General features: G+C 38.6%; 1 protein-coding gene across 1 annotated transcript; it reads right to left on the bottom strand.

The window, feature by feature from the left end:
* Positions 1 to 10,468: 10,468 nt before the first annotated feature.
* LOC142616530 (uncharacterized) lies at positions 10,469 to 11,581 on the bottom strand. Its single transcript, XM_075789364.1, has one exon. The coding sequence runs from the start codon at positions 11,579 to 11,581 to the stop codon at positions 10,469 to 10,471; it is 1,113 nt and encodes a 370-aa protein (XP_075645479.1).
* Positions 11,582 to 20,525: the final 8,944 nt, after the last annotated feature.

Here is a 20,525-nt window from a genome sequence, read left to right as displayed (position 1 = left end):
ATATGTTTTAAAAATAAATTTGTGTCCAACTCAAAAAAAGAAGTACCCATCCTTACATTCCAACTATTGAAGCCTTAACTAATGGTGAATGCTTTGACATGGGTTCATTCATGCTACAAGAGTTATGTTGTGCAATTTAATTATTTTCTTACGTGGTGTGGATTCTTTCAATCCATTCAAAGGTTGTTATATAGAACTTATGGTTGCTACAACTTTAAACATTTGCATACTTCTCATCCCTTACACCCACCCTGAAATAGTACCAAAAGGAGTACAATATATATGGTAAACTCTGTTTATGGAAACAATATGTCATTCTTCATTTTTGGCCTTCATAGAATGCTTCACCTTTTTTAGTGTAACAAAACTTTGGCTATGATGTTCACTCCTTTTAGTCTTAGACTATATGGGGTTGACAAATATTAATGCTCCAATACTTATTGAACGTTTGTTTGCAAAGAAAACTGAAAGGAGTAAGAGATGATGTTATGAGCATCTTATGTCCAAGAGATCTAATACGTATTGTTTCTATTAGCAATGCAGAGAGTGAAGTAAGGTTAGAGGTTTACTTCCCATCAATGTGTGCTCCACCGTTTGAATTGATGCAAGGGATCCAAATCAAACCCCAATGTATTGGACTAGAAATAGTCTATGTCATGATTGTTTGGTTTTCAAACAAGATGTGGGGTCTAACCTAGCATTGGCGAAAGAGATAGAATTTAGAAACTTTAAATTTCAAGCATTCATGGAGCTCCCAGGTTTAACTATTATGTTTTGCAGGTAGTGGTCGACACGCATGGATTGTTTTAATAAGAGTTATGTTTTGTGGTTTTTGAAATTGATTCGACCACTATAAGGCAAAAAAATTATACAATTTCTCCTCGTTTAAACCAAGGTTGAAGCAAGCATTATCACAAGATTGTGTGACAAAGAGGAATTGGAGGCATACGTAAGAAATGGATACAATGCTCATTTAAATAAAAGGATATAAATTCTTCATTTGACGTAAGAAATGTTGTGAATTAAACATAAATTTTAGGTATTTAGATAAGCATTGACATTTGAAATCCTAAATTTAGTTAATTAATTGAAAGCTAATTTGTTATATTACAAGATTAGTTTCAATTCAATTCATCCATATCTATAAACCAAGTTAACAATTTTTTTTTTTTTGTGCATGAATAAAGAAACCGCTATACTTATGTTTATAAATATGGTTCTCATTGTGTGTGTGTGTGTAAGAGAATAGAAGAATGTAACTGTGGAAAATAAGAAATATATATATATATATATATATATATAAACATAAACATAATTATGCGAACCTCAATCGACACGCTTTGAGACCCAACAAATAATATTGGAATATTTGCCCAGGAAAGCTAAAAATCAGATTTTGATAGAACCCTGACCCAATGTTTATAAGTGAAACACGAACCAAAAGTATAAGTAACATACCTCGACCCAATGATTATAATTGAATCACGAACCGAAGGTATAAAGTTTGAACGCTACAAGGAAGAATCTCTGATAAGTTCACAGTCCCTAAAGAACCAAAAGAAGAGCAAAGCCTTACCTTTTCTGATTTTTATTCCATCATCCTCTATTACAATGAGTGCATGCTATTTATAAGACATGACTGAAAAATAGAAAATATTTTTTAAAAAAGTACTAAATATTAAACCCTAAATAAAAGTTGATTTGGTCTGAAATTAGCAGATCAAAAATAGGAAAATAGCTAAAAAAACGTTCTGAATAGTAAAAGCCCTAAATTTAGGTAGATTTGGTCTGAAATAGCATCTCCAGAATAGGAAAAAATCTCTATTAACTGATATAGAGTTGGAAAGTCAATCAGCCATTAATCAACGCTATAAATCACTCCCAATTAAGCCAGATTAGCCCTCAATAGCTTGGATTAAATTTATTACGTCTTTATCTTCCTTTGGACCAAGCTTGGAATGTCCTGGGTTAGAATCAGCTCAAATCTCTTGAATCAGCCCATTAAGTGCTTCTTTGATCTTCTTGGATCTTGCTCTCGTAATAGGCCCAACTGGAACATGCAATGGATCCTTGAATGCTCGTTGATTCTCATATCTATAAACCAAGTTAACAATTTTTTTTTTGTGCATGAATAAATAAACCACTATACTTATGTTTATAACTATGGTTCTCATTGTGTGTGTGTGTGTGTGTGAGTGAATAGAAGAATGTAATTGTGGAAAATAAAAAAATATAAATATATATATATATATATATATATATATATATATATATATATATAAACATAAACATAAACATAAACAAATATGTAAATAAAAAGAACAAAAATGAAAAGTAACTATTAAGTATTGTGAGGAAATAGATAAAAAAAAAAAAGAAAGCAATCTAAGATTGGATATCTAATGAGACAACTCGTCTTTGTCAGCCTACTCATCAACAATCTCCTGGTCACCGCCCTTCCCATTAACATTCTTGGTTAACTTTACATCAACTTTGCTCATAGCAACTTCAACTTTGAAAGATTAAAAATTTCATGTTTGGCAAATAGTTTTGATAAAAATCTTAGCGCTTAAGAGTCCTCATCCACTTGTATACTTAGAATCTCTTTCTCAACGTCTAATGACTTCGAGTGGTTATCCTTGACAATTACTTAAACTTCAACTCTTTCCAAGAAAACTTTCAAAAAGTTACATTGATTTTTTGTAATATCCTAAACTATTATTCAGGTCACTCTTTTTATTGTACCTCTTAGTAGTAGCAAGTATTCTATTATTAGATGGATTTGAATTTGCCTCAAGAATTCCCTATTATAATGACAACAATTAGATAATGGTAAAGTCACAAGAGATAGATCATAAAAATGACTAGGATGCATATTGTAAGGACCAAAAACGCATAAAATCAACTTAAAGACTGTGCTGTTTCTTTATTCACTAAAGGTCCTCATACAATACATTTGGTAGAGAGGGTTCAACAACAAAAAAAAAAACCCCCTTATCCATAGTGTTCTGACTCTTATTTATATCATTTGTTCCTTTCATCGTGGCCCTACACCTCACAATATACTTTGCTTGTCCCTCTGACACCTGTCTGTCGGCAATGGTGCAAAGCTCTAACTTCGCGTTCAGCACTGTTCAGGTCATATCCTCATTAATGCAACGGATTGAGTTGGTATCCTCCAATTAATGCGGCCAGCATGGTTGTTGCCGGGCATTTAATGCAATCCTCTAAATTAGCCTGCCACCTTCGGATATTTGCAACCCTTATGTCAGCGGTGCCCATGCCACATCATCTTCGGGCATCCCCAGGTAATTTCCCTTACTCCCTTACTTTATCTTGCTTAACGCGTGTCGGCCATCCTTTCCTCGGGTCTTCGGGTTCTTGGGTCCTCGTAACCTCACAACAGCCCCTTTAACACTTGAGTTATTAACGATCAGTTAATAACTAAGTTTTAACCTCTTACACACGCTTCTTACATTCCCCTCGTTTTCACACGTATAGCCGTCTTTTCACTGCCCCATGACCCGCGTCTGGCGCCTCGTATCCCACGATGGAGCATTTATGGAGTCTGGCGTTTCTTTTTTCGCGCACGTTCTACGGTTGGATGGGTAATGCACGGTTCAGATCCCGCTTTCAATTATGAGCGGGAAAGTTACCGCCTTTATTTCTTTTACCCCCCCTATAAAAGCAAACCGTTTGGCTGGATGTAGCTCATTTTGGCATTCTGAAGGATTGAAAGAAGAGTGAGCTCCCGAGGACCATCTTTAAGCGATCTTCAGAGGTGTGTTCATTTCCTTTCGTTTCTCTCTATTTTGCTTGCTTTTCCCTTCTTGCCGCGGGGTTTAATGGGTAGGTACGCTAAGCTAGTAAACACGGATGAGGCAAAGGCTGCCTTTAAAAACCGATATAGGATCCCTGATGACGTAAACATAACGTATTGTGAGGAAGAAGAGATTCCACTCGCACCTCGCCCCCTTGAGTCCGTCTTGATTCCCATGATTGCGTTTATCGAGGGGGGCATGGAGATTCCTATGGGTAGAGTAACCAGAGATTTTTTAATAAACTATAGGCTCACCCCCTCACAATGTTCCCCAAACGTCCTTAGAATTTTAGGATGCGTAGACGCGCTTAACCGAAAGATGGGGACCAATTTGACATGGCAAGATGTAAATTGGGTGTACAACTGCCAAAAAGGGGTTAGGACTAAATATTACATGAAATGTAGATTCCCTTCCGTTAGGCTAATCTCTTGTTTACCCGATTCGAGTAAAGGGATGGACGAAGATTACCTTGTCGTCTCGGGCAACTAGCATGACGGCTTACACTGCCCTACCCGAGAAGGGACGCCAGGTAATGTTCCCGAGGACTGACCTGGCATTTAGGAATGACCAAAATTTTCATGTGTTCTTCTTTGTTTGACTTATTCATTCTAACCATTTCATTCCTTATTGCAGATGATTTCCATACTGCTCCGAATTTATCTGCTGTAAATCGAGCTGATCTAAACCGGATTCTTCGATCAGAGATATTTGTACACCGGGACGGACAACTCCGAGCAGCCCACATTATCCTCGGGTACACACCATCCACTAAACGTTTCCAAAGCCCGAAGAACGTAATCAGAGCAAGAGATCTACGTTTAGCTCGGATTGACGTTGCGGCCCCTGGATTCCTACTGCTCGCACCTCCTCCTGCAGGAACTCAAGACGCACAGCTTCCAGCTCCTCTTGCGGCCCAGTTACTTTATCCCCCCTTGGACCAGGCTACTAATCTTGTAGCCGAGGAAATAGTTGATACACCCGAGCCAAATCCTCCCGAGGTGACCGAGAAGGATTTTGAGGTGTTCTACCGTCCAGACGCTCCTTCCAGCTCCAATCCGTCAACCAGCGAAATGGGTTTTCAAGAGAAGGAGCCCGACTTGTTGGCCTTGCTGCAGGCGCACGCAGGCGACTCTTCACCGGCGGTTCCGGTCCCACCTCGTCCAATCACTCCAGCTACTACCCGTGCACTTTCCTCGGAGGCGACGGATAAGAAACGGAAAAGGGGCCAAAGTAGCAAGCATGTGATAGAAATCGAAGAAGGGGAGAATCTCGACCCTTCCGTTAAAGATACCAGGGCTGCGAAAGCCCTTTCCAAGAAAGTTGCTCCTACTGGTTCGTCTAAGGACCCCAGTAGTGAGCCTACAAAGAAGGCGTCAGCCTGGCGACCCAACTTCACTCTCAGTTCGGGCAGCCCTGTTATGGATGACGTGAACCTGAGGGACCCGAAGAAGGGAAGCTCGAGCCTGGTGGCCGAGTGTCTAGAGAAGGCTCTATGCCTTCCAGAGGATATGGCAGAGTTACGATCCTTCCGTAAGAGGGAGGTTTTCTTGTCTTTGAAGCAGGACTTAGCCAATGTATTTTTTAAGCCTTTGCACAGTTTATACATGAGTTTAACTCTTTATTATAACTAACTCTTTTGTTTTTACTCGAATACATCATAGGCGGTCCAAGCTTCATTTATGGCTGAGGAATGGGTAGATCACTCACTGGATCTTGCCCGAAAAGCTGATCAGAATGCCGAGGCGGCAGTGAGGGCACAAAAAGAAGCTGAGTTGAACTTGAAAGAGACCCTCACTCACCTGTCCGAAGTAGAAAAGGCTCACAAGAATGCTGAGTCGGCCCTGAAAAGCTACGAATCTCAAGCAAACCTTGCTCTTGAGGCTCAAAAACAAGCCCAAAGTAGGCTCGCTCTAACTGTTGTTGAGCTTAAGCAAGCGCAAGAGAAACTGGCCGCCAAGGAGCAGGAGCAGGCTGTAGCGGAACAAGCTGCGTACGATGCGGGAATGAAAAAGGCTTCGGATAGCCTGACTGCCCAACTCAAAGGGGTTGCTAGGGCGTTTTGTTTGGAGGTATGGGGTCAAGCCTTGGACGCTGCTGGGGTAGCTGCCGATGCTGAACTTCGAGCCCCAGATAGTGTTTACTACCCCACAGCACTTCGGCTTGCTCCTGCTCCCCCTATGCCACCAAGTGAAACAGCTGAGCCTATTCCTGTTCTTGATCCTTCTGGTGCAGCAGCCTCAAAGGGCCCTTCTCCCACAGTTCAGCCCGTGGAAGAAGCAATTGAGGGTGATGTGGCGGAAGAGCCAAAAAAGAAGAAAAAAGACAAAGAACCAGAGAAAAGGAAGGACAAGCAGCCTGTCGCTTAGTCATTTTATCATGGTTGTCTCCTTCTTTTGTTGTTGTTGTTGTTTGTTTTTTTTTTTTTTTTTTTTTTTTACGGATGTAAGGGGCTACATGATTGCCCCAATTTTGTAACGAGTATTTGTTAAGAAACTAATATTTAGTTCTTCTCTTTTTGTTTCACATACATGTCTTATTACAATGTGCTACCATCCGACTGTCACTTTATACGAATTCAGAAGCTTACCTTAAAAATCATAATATTTCTTTAAATTGTTCATCATACTTGTGATTTGAAGAAACACGAAAAACTTAACCTGGGCATCATAATTCCACTACTTAATCGTTTTTGACGTTTGAAAGAGAAGGCATGAGATTCAATATGATAATGAGCAAACGAGGCTTAATGATTTGTTTATGCTAACGCTTGAGATCCTTTAGACCAAAAAAGAACAAAAAGTTAGTTTAGCACTTATGTTTTCGCAAGCGTTTAATTCTTCATAGACTTGTAGTCCGAGGAGCCGAACAAGAGCTAAGGTCAGTTTAACACTTGTGTTTTTTGCAAGTGATTAATTTCTCTTAGACTTGTGGCCCGAGGAGCCGAACAAGAACTAAGGTCAGTTTAACACTTGTGTTTTTTTTGCAAGTGATTAATTTCTCTTAGACTTGTGGCCCGAGGAGCCGAACAAGAACTAAGGTCAGTTTAACACTTGTGTTTTTGCAAGTGATTAATTTCTCTTAGACTTGTGGCCCGAGGAGCCGAACAAGAACTAAGGTCAGTTTAACACTTGTGTTTTTGCAAGTGATTAATTTCTCTTAGACTTGTGGCCCGAGGAGCCGAACAAGAACTAAGGTCAGTTTAACACTTGTGTTTTTGCAAGTGATTAATTTCTCTTAGACTTGTGGCCCGAGGAGCCGAACAAGAACTAAGGTCAGTTTAACACTTGTGTTTTTATTGGTACATAATTGAAATAACCAGCAGCCACACACAAAAGGAGATTCTTTTCTTAATAATAATATCGTCGCAAGTTATTTACATTCCAAGGGCGAGGAACCACCCTTCCATCTAGATCTTCTAAACGATAAGCCCCTACTCCTGCTATTGAAATAATCTTATATGGCCCCTCCCAATTAGGACCCAACTTTCCCCAAGCAGGATTCTTTGCTGCCCCCACTACTTTTCTCAGTACCAAATCTCCTGGTACCAAGGGCCTGGTCCTAACTCCCTTGTCATATGTCCGCTTGAGCTTCTGCTGATAGTTGCCCATCTTCACACTGGCTATTTCTCTCCTTTCCTCAATTGTATTCAAACAATCATATATCCTACCATGATTGCTCGCTTCGTCATACTGGTCGGACTTCAGGGTGGGAAAACCCGACTCTAATGGTATTATAGCTTCCATTCCATACGTCACTGAAAAGGGAGTCTCGCCTGTCGATCTTCGGGGTGTAGTGCGATAAGCCCATAATACATGAGGTAATTCCTCTACCCAGCCTCCTTTAGCGTCGTCCAGTCGTTTCTTCAAACCTGCCAAGATGACTTTATTTGTTGCTTCGGCCTGTCCATTTCCTTGAGGATAAGACGGTGTTGAATATCCATTTCTTATTCCCATTTCTGCGTAGTATCGCCGGAAAGCCTTGCTATCAAATTGAAGACCATTATCAGATATCAAGGTGTGAGGGACTCCGAAGCGAGTTATGATATTTTTCCAGATGAATCTTTTTGCATCCACATCCCTAATGTTGGCTAACGGCTCGGCCTCTACCCATTTCGTGAAGTAATCTGTGCCAACGATGAGCCATCTCCTATTACCCGTTGCCCGAGGAAAAGGTCCTACGATATCTAAACCCCACTTAGCGAAGGGCCATGGGCTGGACAACGGATTTAAGTTACCTCCTGGTTGATGTATGTTTGGTGCAAACCTTTGACATTGATCACACTTCTTGGCATAATCTTGAGAGGCTCTCTGCATGTTTGGCCACCAATACCCTTAGGTCATGGCTCTATGAGCTAATGATCTTCCTCCAGTGTGGCTCCCACACACACCTTCATGCAATTCTTCCAGCAAAGGTTCTACAGCTTCAGGATGTACGCAAAGGAGGTACGGCCCTGCATAGGAACACCTGTAGAGTTTTTGCTCCTCTGATAACCAGTAACGGGGAGCACCTCTTCGTACCTTCTCGGCCATTGTTCCATCTTCAGGTAGTATTCCGTGCTGCAAGAAAGCTATAATTGGGTCCATCCAGCTTGGGCCTACATGAACGCTGTGAACCCGTATTGCCGAGACGCTGGTCAAGCTAGAGGACAATAAATCCTCCACCATAACCATACGCGGTAACTTCGAACCCAGTGAAGTGGCTAACATTGCTAACGAATCAGCATGAGAGTTATGTCCCTTTGGGACCTGTTGTACCTTGAAACTGTCAAACAAACCCAACACCCCTTGGACTCGTTTAAGATAGCCTCTCATCCATTCATCTTTTGCTTCAAACTCTCCATTAACTTGCCCCACCACCAATCGGGAATCACAGAATATCCTCACTACCTTTCCTCCCAAATGTCTAACCATTTGAGAGCCCACTAGGAGAGCCTCGTACTCGGCTTCATTATTAGTGGCTGGGAATCCCAACCTTAATGACTTTTCAATGACTAGTTTCTCGGGAGATATTAACACGACTCCAACTCTGGCTCCTTTTCGATTTGACGCCCCATCCGTGTAGACTTCCCAAGGAGTAACACTTTCCATCCTAATGGACATTATTGTCATCACGGCAACTTCGTGGTTAGCCTGACCTTCCGTGAACTCGGCCACGAAGTCGGCAAGGATTTGCCCTTTAATAGCTGTCCGGGGCATATACTTGATATCATAAGCTCCCAGCTTGGTTCCCCACTTTGCTACACGACCCGTATAATCCGACTTCCTCATGATAGCTTGCAGTGGCAATTGAGTGAGTATCACCACGGTGTGAGCTTGGAAGTAATGAGGCAATTTCCTTGTTGCATGCACCACGGCTAGAAGCGCTTTTTCCAGCAGTAGATATCGCTGTTCTACTTCTTGCAAAGACTTGCTGATATAATATATTGGTTTCTGAACCCCATCATCATTCCGTATCAAGACAAGACTTACGGAGTGATTTGTGACGGCTAAATAAGCATATAACACTTCTTCCTTCTCGGGCGTCGATAATACCGGTGGTCTAGATAGGTATTGCTTTAAATCCTCAAAAGCCAAGTTGCATTCATTAGACCACTGGAAATCTTTCCACCTGTGCAAAAGGCGATAAAATGGGCGGCACCTGTCTGCAGACCGTGAAATGAACCTGTTCAAGGCTGCAATCATACCAGCTAACTTCTGCACTTCTTTCGGGTTCTGAGGGGGATGCAAACCTAAGACAGCCTTAATTTGATCAGGATTAACTTCAATTCCCCGATGAGTAATCATATATCCTAAAAACTTTCCCGAGCCTACCCCGAAGGAACATTTTGATGCATTCAAGCGTAATTTATACTTTCTTAACACCGAGAAGGTCTCTTGTAAATCTGTCAAATGGTCTTCTGTCTTCTTACTTTTGATTACCATGTCATCGATGTAAGCTTCCATATTACGCCCCAATTGCGCATCAAACATTCTAGTCACCATTCGTTGATAAGTGGACCCTGCATTCTTTAGACCAAAGGGCATCACTCGGTAATGGTAGTTACCATTAGGGGCACGAAAAGCCGTCTTCTCCTGATCATTCAGTGACAAAGGGATTTGATGATACCCTTGGAATGCATCCAAGAAGCTCATTCGGGGGTGCCCCACAGTTGCATCCACCAATTGATCAATTCTGGGTATAGGGAAAGGATCCTTGGGACACGCCTTATTCAAATCTGTAAAGTCAATACAGACTCTCCATTTCCCATTCTTCTTTCTTACCACGACAGTATTGGCCAACCACTCGGGATAGAAGATCTCCTTGATCGCACCAGCTTGCTTTAGCTTACCAACCTCCTCTTTAACTGCCTCTGCGTGTTCTTGAGATGCTCGCCGAAGAGGCTGCTGTCTAGGCGTCGCACGGGGGTTAACATTCAAATGGTGGCAAATAACTTCTGGATTGATTCCTGGTACATCATAAGTCGTCCATGCAAAAACATCAATATTATCTCGCAAGAATTGAATCAACTCTTCTCTTTCCTGTATCGGCAGCTTGGATCCAACTTGAAAATATTTCTCTTTATCTTCCCCAATCATTACCTTGGTTAGCTTCTCGGCAGATCCTTCATCCTCAACTAGGCTGACTTCCCGAGCAGCCTCCTTTAATTGCTATGATGTCTCAGGAACTTCTCCTTCCAATGAACCTCGGCCTGTACGAATAGTGGCAGACATTAAACATTGCCTGGCCACCGTTTGACTGCCATGTAACACTCCCACGCTTCCTCGTATAGGGTACTTCACCATCACATGTAAGGTAGATGAAACTGCCTCCATTGCATGCAACCACGGTCTAGCCAAAATGGTCGTGTGTGGAGAATATGCCATAACAACTATGAAGTTTACCTGTACTTCGGAACCCTCCACTTGCACGGGCAGCCTAATCATTCCTCGTGGGATCACCTGGTTTCCATCAAAACCGACCAACGGATGGTCGTATTTTTCCAAGTTCTCCTCTTTCAACTTTAATCCATTGAATAGGTCCGGGTACATAATCTCGGCACCACTTCCATCATCCACCAAGACTCGTTTCACATCATATCCCCCGACCAAGGCATCATCGTGGGGTTGAAACGTTCCCTCTTTATCCTTATCAGAAAAGCCCAAAATAGGCGTCACCGAGGATCTCATTCTTTTGTTTGTTTGATGATTCTCTTCCCCGTCCTCATTCCCACACTTGTTTTGAACGGTCATGACCCGAGAAGGTTTCCCAAAGTCCCCTCTCGGCTGGGTCAAGATGACGTTAATAGTGCCTAGAGATGGTTGAGGGGCCTGGCCCCAATATTTTCGAGTATCTAGTTGTTCCTGATTCCCATTCGGCTGTGCCAATAAGTGATTGATCTTCCCGGCCCTAATCAATTGATTCAAATGGTCGCGAAGTGTCCGGCACTTCTCCGTGGTGTGTCCCTTATCCTGGTGGTAATGGCAGTGGAGGTTTTGGTTTCTCGTGGATGCATCTCCACTCATTTTGTTTGGTGGCCTAAAATATGGCTCATGTCGAATTTTCTCCAGTATGTGATGCACGGGTTCCTTAAATAATGAGTTAACTAGAGGAGACTCAGCGGTCCTCGGATGGCTTGTAAAGTCTCGTTTGGGCCGAATACCCTGAAACCCCCCTCCCCGAAGATCCTTCCTCTCCAGATACCCTTTCATTTTTCCTTTGCTTTGCATCTGATCTTCTTCTACCCGTTTATACTTATCTATCCGGTCCATGAGCTGTCGCATGTCTATCGCGGCTTTCATTGTCAAAGACTTCCTTAACCCATGCTCCGCGGGAAGACCCACCTTGAAAGTTCTCACGGCTACACTTTCCACATCCCCATCAATTTCATTATACGTTTCCCAGTATCGGTCAGAATAGGTTTTGAGTGTTTCGCCTTCCCTCATAGACATAGACAGTAGAGAGTCCAAAGGTTTTGGAATCCTAGTACAAGTTATGAACCTTGCTCCAAATGCCCTAGTCAATTCCTCAAAAGATCTCAGAGAACCCTCTGCCAAAGCATCAAACCACCTCATAGCCACGGGCCCCAAACTGGAGGGAAAAACTCTGCACATCAATGCCTCATTATTCGAATAAACGGCCATCTTCTGACAAAAATGACTAACATGCTCTACAGGGTCAGTCCTCCCGTTATACATAGTAAAGATGGGCTGAGAAAACCTACGAGGTAACTTTGCCCTATTTATCCTAGCCACAAAAGGGGATTTGGCAATCTGCTTCAAGGCTTTACCCATTGCATCACTCCCGTCATCGTGATATATCCCATCAGTATTAGGCATCCTCGCCTCCTTCTGCTGTTTTGCCCTAACGCCCGAAGACACGCTGGCACGGGTCACACTTTGAGTAGGCTCAAATACTGGGGGATGAATTCCTCCAAGGTTTGCTTCCGAACTGTCACTAGAAGAACTAGCATGACTCTTACGTCTCCGCTTCCTACTATCCACGCACTTGCGTAAGTAATCTATCTCAGATTGCATCTGTTGCAATACATCGTCGCGAGACATATGCCCCTCAGTTAGTGATCGTTGCTCAGCCCCCTGACCGCCATCATGTGCCTTCACCACCCCTGAGGTATGTCCCATCCTTTTGTCACGCTGGAGACTTACAGCTACGTCCCTGCTTCGTGAACTTACTGATTCTTCCCCTTCTAGATACACCTCCGCCATACACTTCTTGATGGAACTTGATACGTTGTTGTTGTTCCCACAGACGGCGCCAATTGTAAGGACCAAAAACGCATAAAATCAACTTAAAGACTGTGCTGTTTCTTTATTCACTAAAGGTCCTCATACAATACATTTGGTAGAGAGGGTTCAACAAAAAAAAAAAAACCCCCTTATCCGTAGTGTTCTGACTCTTATTTATATCATTTGTTCCTTTCATCGTGGCCCTACACCTCACAATATACTTTGCTTGTCCCTCTGACACCTGTCTGTCGGCAATGGTGCAAAGCTCTAACTTCGCGTTCAGCACTGTTCAGGTCATATCCTCATTAATGCAACGGATTGAGTTGGTATCCTCCAATTAATGCGGCCAGCATGGTTGTTGCCGGGCATTTAATGCAATCCTCTAAATTAGCCTGCCACCTTCGGATATTTGCAACCCTTATGTCAGCGGTGCCCATGCCACATCATCTTCGGGCATCCCCAGGTAATTTCCCTTACTCCCTTACTTTATCTTGCTTAACGCGTGTCGGCCATCCTTTCCTCGGGTCTTCGGGTTCTTGGGTCCTCGTAACCTCACACATATATTCATGAAAGAATGGAGAGCCATTTTTGAATAACAAGATCATGCCTATCAATTATATATATATATATATATATAATAAAATAAAAAATAAAATAAAATAAAAAACCTTATCACTCACAAGATCCCAAATACCATTCCCATCACCATCCCTCATCACCTTTGTCTCTTTGAATTGCCCAATATCACTTTTAGAGTTTGATACACAAAGCTATTATAGAGATTTAACTAGGGGACCAATCAAGTGGTCTCCATTGAGAGCTAAGGAGCAAAAAGGTAAAGATTTGATATCATATTCTTAACTTTCAATGTTATTTTGATTATATGCCTCTTCGAATATTTTGACTTATTTATTGTATGTTTTGTTGTTCCATTTAATTTAGATATGTTAACTGCAATTATAGGTACATAATTTAGTGATTAAAATTAAACAAATTTGTGAATATATGATTTTTCATAGTTTCTGTTTGAAGTAGCGTACGTTTATTTTGAATAAAAACATAAATATACACATAAATATACATGTGTGTGTATATGTATAAAAGAACAAAAAGGAAAACAAACTATTTAGTATTATGAGGATATGAAAATTTGCGATTTTTGTGTTTTACATAGAAATAAGCATTCAAATCTATTTGAGCCCCTTAATAGATCTCTACTAATTCACCTCTATGTTTCAATTAATAGGAACAACTTAAAATCTGTAATTTCTTATGTAGGTTGTCTCTCGACTATTGTTTTTTTTTTGGTAAACTACATATTTGGTCCCTATCCTATACACCATATTTCAATCTGATCCCTAACATTTTAATTGTGTCAATTTGGTCCCTAACCTTTCTTTACCGTGTCAATTTAATCCTTACAGTTATCTTTTGGATGAAAATTAATGACATGTCTAATGGTCAAAATAAAAAATTAGCTTCTGTTGATGTGATAATAAACTAAAATTTTATTTTGGCTATTTGCTATGTAAACAATTTTCATCTAATATATAATGGCAAAGACTAAATTGACATGACATTAAAAGGTTAAGGACCAAATTGACACAATTGAAAGATTAAGGACCAAATTGAAATATGGTGTAAAGGCTAGGGACTAAATATGTAGTTTACCCTCTCTTTTTTTCCCTATTCAATTTCCTATAATATGAGCGTAGATCAAAAAGTCCAATGAACTCAAAGTTATCTCTCAACTCTTTCATCTAAGCATGGGGTAAATTAAATATAAAAGCATAGTACGAGGTTAGAAATAGCAAAGCTAGAGAATAATGTTGTCAGTCAATAAACCAAACATCAGAAGTGTAATTATTTTTCCAAAACACATTGGATCCACACAACAGTTTTTTAAAAGAAATAAAAAAGAAAACATACACTACTAGAGTCTTCATAGTTTCTATCTAAACTATGAAGTAATGGAGGTGCATGCTACTTGGGACCTGTCTTAGTTTACCTGTGAGTGTTCTTATTTGTACTACTATTTAAGGGCCTTACTCTTTTTGGATTCCTACTTTTGGATGTCCAAAATATCCTCATCTTGCTCTCTTATACAAATTTTCAACTAACAAGGAAAAATTCGTGAAAACAAAACCCAAAGTTTTAAACCTCCCACTAATACTGATTCCTCTATTTCACTTTCATCCCAATAACACGCATCTGCAAACTCCATGTTTTCCTCCCAAACCACAACTACCAAAAATTTTGAATTAAAAACTGTCCTGGAAATTCAAACTCCCCCACTTCTTATTATCCAGTTATGAGTTATTCGTTCTCTCTCCTTTTGCTTCGTTTTCAATTTTTTGATTTTCAACTTGAATAGCAACTGTTCAGTTGCCAAATAGTTTTCATATATTGAACCTTACGCAGATCCTTAATCCCATCACCACCTCTCTCTATAGTTGTTGAAGAGTTTTTGTTGTGCAAAACGACTGCTCAGGTTGGATTCTCCACTGTAGCAAAGTACACTATAAAGACGCAAGAGGACTTATATTTGATGTCTTCATCTTATTCTGCTTCTTCTTGGACTATTCTTAGTTTGGAATTTTGGCTCAAATAATTGGGAATTATTGTATTTGGTGGATGATTAGTTTTTGGGGTTTTATTGTTAAATTAAATGAATTTAAGGTGATTACCTTAGTTTTTTATTTGGAGTTTTGATGCCACGCTTCATATGGGTGAAAGTGAAACAAATGACTTGGAAGTATTTGAGGTCTATGAGAAGAACAGAGGATATAGGTGATTCTAAAGGAAATAAATAAATAAGCTTTCTTCGGTTGGTTCCTTTTGTCAATTATGTGACTGTTTGTTTCAACTTTCCTAGCCCAAAAAGCGCGTTTTGAAATGCCCAGCCCAAAAAGCCGGTTTGGTTAGGTTCAAAAAGCAACTTTTTGTTAAAAGTTGCGTTTTGGATTTGTGAAGAAAACGCACATTTGCAAAAAGAAGCTCAGAACTCCAATTGCAAAACGCGCACAAAAACACTTTTTAACAGATTTTACCAAACACTCAACTTTTTGAAAAAATGCTTTTTCATACTGCAGTTTTTGAAACTTCACTTTTTCAAGAAGCCCAGTTTCAATAGAGGATATAGGTGATTCTAAAGGGGGAAAAATAAAAAGCTTTCTTCAGTTGGTTCCTTTTGTCAATTATATCATTGTACACCCTTTATGAATTATGTCATTTTTATTTCAAGATAGCTCATTAGATGTAATTGGTTGGTTAGATTTTGACACAAGCTTTGCTCCATGCTCAAAATTTTTTGGCCTTTGTTCCTTTTTTTTTTTTTTTTTGATAAGTAGAAGGCAATAAATTCTCTATTATCATTTACCCATGTAAAGAGTCCGATAACAATTATCCTATTTCAAACTAATCATTTATGGCACACACGAAGAAATAAGGAGAGAAGTGAAAAATAAAAAATAAAAATTTAACCGAACACCATAAATTTAACCTGACAATCTACATCTTTTTTTGTGTTTAAAAAATATCCCTATACCATAAGTTAACATAGTAAAAATGTATCCCTAATTCTCATCTAAAATATTTCCTATAAAATAGGATCACTCTTCCACTAACCCACTTCTTCAAAGTAACTCTACGTTTATTTTTTTTTATTAAAAAAAAAATTAAACAACCCCACATTGTTTTTTTTTTTCTATAAAAAGAAAAAGTAAAATAGACTAACCTCTGAACACGCTCGTGAAGAGGTTGTTCTATTTTTTTAGTAAAGGTTAAGAATTTGAATCCATTATAATTTGAGATTATTACATTTTTCAATAACAAAAATACCTAGGGGTGTGATGAAAAATTTATTTCTCCTACAAATGCTTAAAACTCATCACACCCCTAGGATTTTTTGTGATTGGAAAATGTAGTTGATGATGTACGAAAATCAATAGGCTGAAAATACTTCGGGTTATGGTAATGGTTGTAAATCTTGAAAAGAAAAAAAGAACTGTCAAATGTAACCAGTGTGACCCAGCCAAGGATCCTCCGACGGTTAAGTCAGTTTTCTCTCTAGAACACAAGAAAAGAAAATAGTGAAAGGTTAGAACTTATCTTGGGTGAATGGGATTTGCTCCTTTTATAGAGAGCTAGACGTGGGTCTACTTGTTTGGATCCACCACCATCGTGGGTGATGTTGGTGGTTAATGGGGAAAATGGGTATGTGGAGCGAAGCATGAGAAATTCCCTCCATGTATTAAGAGCAACATGTCATGTTTTGTTTATGTGGAACCTTTGAAGGATTTTTTGTAGAATTTACAAAGTTTAACTTGGTTCTCCATGAATCTAGTTGTCTATGAATATAGTCGTCTGTGGAGAACTTTCAAACTGGATCACATTGTTATTAATGGACGGGCATTGTTCATACATATTCTCATTCTTGGATGGCTTTCTTTGGACGTGGTCAAGTCATGAACAACAATCAAGGATGGGTTATACTTAATTGATCCCCATCAGTAGTAATCTCAAATTATAAAGGATTTAAATTATTAACCTTTACTAAAAAAAAAATAGAAGAGCCTTTGAGCACATGTGTGAGCACATGCTCAGAGGCTAGTTATTTTTTATTTATTTATTAATTTTTGTTCAAGTTATGGAAATCCTCAAATCCACTTGTTCTTTTCCATTAAGTTCATATACAAATACAAGTTTTTTGAGAGAAATTATTAGGTGCATTGGTGGACTGCTAAAATGATCTTCCCTAGTCCTTCTAACCAATGAAACACTACCAATTATGCAAGGGTAACATCACCTAATGATTTTTTTTTTCTTATGCTGATTAGGAAGTCAAGTCACACATTTGCATAAGTAGCATTGTTTCATTGGTTAGGAGGACCACTAAAGTAGTCCTTTTATTGGATCTAATAATTACTCATTCTTTTGACTAAATGCATGTACACATAAAGCATAATTGAGGATGGATATTAGTACATTTTATTTATTTTCACAACTCGACTGTTAAATTTGAATTGGTGTAATAAAGGGGTGATGATCACCCTTAAAGTTCAATCACAGTGTTAGGGTTATATTTTCTATGTAATTGGCTAATTTTTTGACAAAACGCACTTTACTTATAATTGGGTAGATCTAAATGATGGAAAATTACATATTTGTATCGCATACAAAACATACGCAGCGGAAAATAAATGGATCTACTTCAATCGTAATTGATAACATGCACTATGTAAATTTCAGAATATATAAACAAGAGAGTGTACCTTGGTGCGGTGAATTTCAAAACCAAAGATCATAAGTTCTTGAGAACATTTTTAATCTTTACTCAAATTCCACTAACGCTCAAGATATGTGGTCTCTCAATCAGTTTTCAAGGGAGAATGAAAGTGTGTCTCACTCTCACATACACACCATTTCACAATAATGTCTCTCTTTTTCACACATTAAAATTCTGTATGTTTCTCTCCTTATAAGTGATTATCTAATTGGGCTAGCCTTTTGGGCTTTTCCAATTTGGCTTTAGTATGTGGCTTGGAGTGAGATCAAAAGGGACCAATAAGACACTAACTCCAATTGGCCTTGGGCTTTTCTGTCAACTCTTGACAAGTCTAAAATTACCATTAATTATATTTAATACCACTATATAAATATAGTTGCACTCTAGGCCTTATTAATAAATCAAGATTTTATTATACATGCAACCTCTTCATAAAATATTCGCAGTAATACAAAGTCATGAATGTAGACTGTCACTTTGTAAATTACTACATTTTAATTTCTTGAGTACCTGGTTTAATCCTTTAAATTATTCATCCTATATTTATGAAATCTAATTCCATAAATATATACTTTAGTAACTCCTTACTAAAGTGGTTAGGCCTAATACTCTGAATAACCAAACTCATTAAACTTATCTCAAGGGAATATTTTATATCTCCAGGGAATATTTTATATCTCCGTTAAAAAATTAAGAATTCCATCTTGAGAATATATGTTCTATCAACATTGAATGTGGCTGCTCAACATATTGAGGTTTTGACCGTTACTTTAAATCTCACTCATAATATATCAAAGCAACCTATATTTCATGATCAGGTCCATTATCCTCTCAGGATTAAGAATTCATGTAAATAGAAGTTGTGAGATTTATTATTCATTTAACAGTCGTTAGGAAAATAATAAATCTCACAGTAGTCCAGTTCAATATGTCTTAACTCTTAAAACATATCAACATATCAACTAAAAGTCTACACTTCCATGATCAAGACAAATCATCTTTGTTGATATATTATAGTCTTCGCAGATGAAATACCCAATTTCATTACTGACTACGAACTATAATTTTGAATTTACAAAGAACTTGTAATTTATATCTTCTGTAACTTTTCACATAAATCACATACTATGCATCTCATGGACTATATGATAATGTCTCATATTCATGTTACCATTATTTTCGATAATAATAAAAACAACTTTATCGATCATAATATTAAGTCATACATCATGTCATACATAAACATAGCATTATACAATTGGATTTAAGGACACTAATCCTAACACTAAGTTGGGTTTAATATATCAAGAAGTATGTTGCTCAAATATATCAAGTGGTATCTTTAAATTCATGAAGATTGATCCAAGAAACAAGTGAAGAAAAGCTAATTCATTAAGTTTCAATAGAAGCTCAACAGATACAGTTATTGAGGTTATATGAGACAAGCTCAATTTATCGAGAATTACGATTTCAGAATTTCCAAATCTAAAATTCGACCAGTGCTATATTATTTAATTAGGGTTTCTTTTCTCACAATCCTAGTCATATATAAGGCATATTTTAGAAGCCATCACATACAGATACAGTGACTTAGAACTCAAAGACTCTAGAAGAAGCTACTACGTTTGTATGCCATAGGGTTTTGTAACCAAGTGCTTCCTGATCTTCATCATTTATGAAGTGAACAACTTTGCATCCAACAACAATCATTCAAGTTACTAGAGTTAGTCATGTACTGGGATCCGTGCAAAAGAATTAATCACAGATTGGAGATTTGTGCAACAAAGGAAAGAAGACTACAACAAGATCAAGTCCAATTGAGTATTGGAGCAAAGGTTCAACTGTAGGTTAGTATTTTGGTTAGGCCAGAGTAGTGGTAAGATTCCTCATACTTGTAATCGTTTGATTATTGATTAGTGGATTCTTGGGAGTGATGACCTTAAATTCACTTTATGAGGTTTTTGCCTTGCGAAAAGTTTTCCCCACATGTCAACAAATTACCGTGTCTAGTTAATTTCCTCTACATTTAGTTTATTTGGTGATTTGTTGGTGCCTCCACGATTTGCATTTAATATGACCTAATTAATCAACTTAGGTAATTGAATTAATTAACTGAGATCAAACTATCTTAACCCATCACACAACAAATTGCAAAATAAATTTGTGAAAGATAGTTGCTTCTTCATTGAAACCTTAGACTAATAAGTGACACCAAACCGCAGGGTCCTATACCGGCAGTTTGAAAAGTGCCAGTATACCCCACCCGTGACTATTGTGTCACTTCTAAGCTGATGCTTGAAAGTGCCAACATAGAGCATTGTCATAGCCTAATTGGACCTATTGCAGCAGTTTTGAGACCTATAATGACGATTTTGTAACACCACTATAGGCCCTTTTTTGTAGTGCGCAATCAACATCGACAAATGAAGGTGGTTGTGTTCAATGGACTTGTCAACAAGAAGTTTCTTAGCGATATCATGGTCTATACGATATTGGTACCATGGTTATTAAATTTGGTCTAGACATTAACCTAGTCAATGAGTCAAGTCACTTAAACACCAGTTCAACTAGTAGATTACTGGTCAAATTGTAAGGTCAAATAAAATTTATAAAAAAAAACATATATATATATATATATTTATATTTATATTTATATGTTTAAGAAATCATAACATAAAGTAAATTAAAAAAAAT

Source organism: Castanea sativa, chromosome 11 (assembly GCF_040712315.1).
Source record: "Castanea sativa cultivar Marrone di Chiusa Pesio chromosome 11, ASM4071231v1".
Taxonomy (NCBI): Eukaryota; Viridiplantae; Streptophyta; class Magnoliopsida; order Fagales; family Fagaceae; genus Castanea; species Castanea sativa.
This window is presented reverse-complemented; position numbering and strand designations above follow the sequence as displayed.

What these genes read in the sequence shown, in the direction of transcription:
- LOC142616530 (XM_075789364.1), bottom strand. Translation starts at nt 11,581, where the DNA reads ATGCGACAGCTCATGGACCGGATAGATAAGTATAAACGGGTAGAAGAA.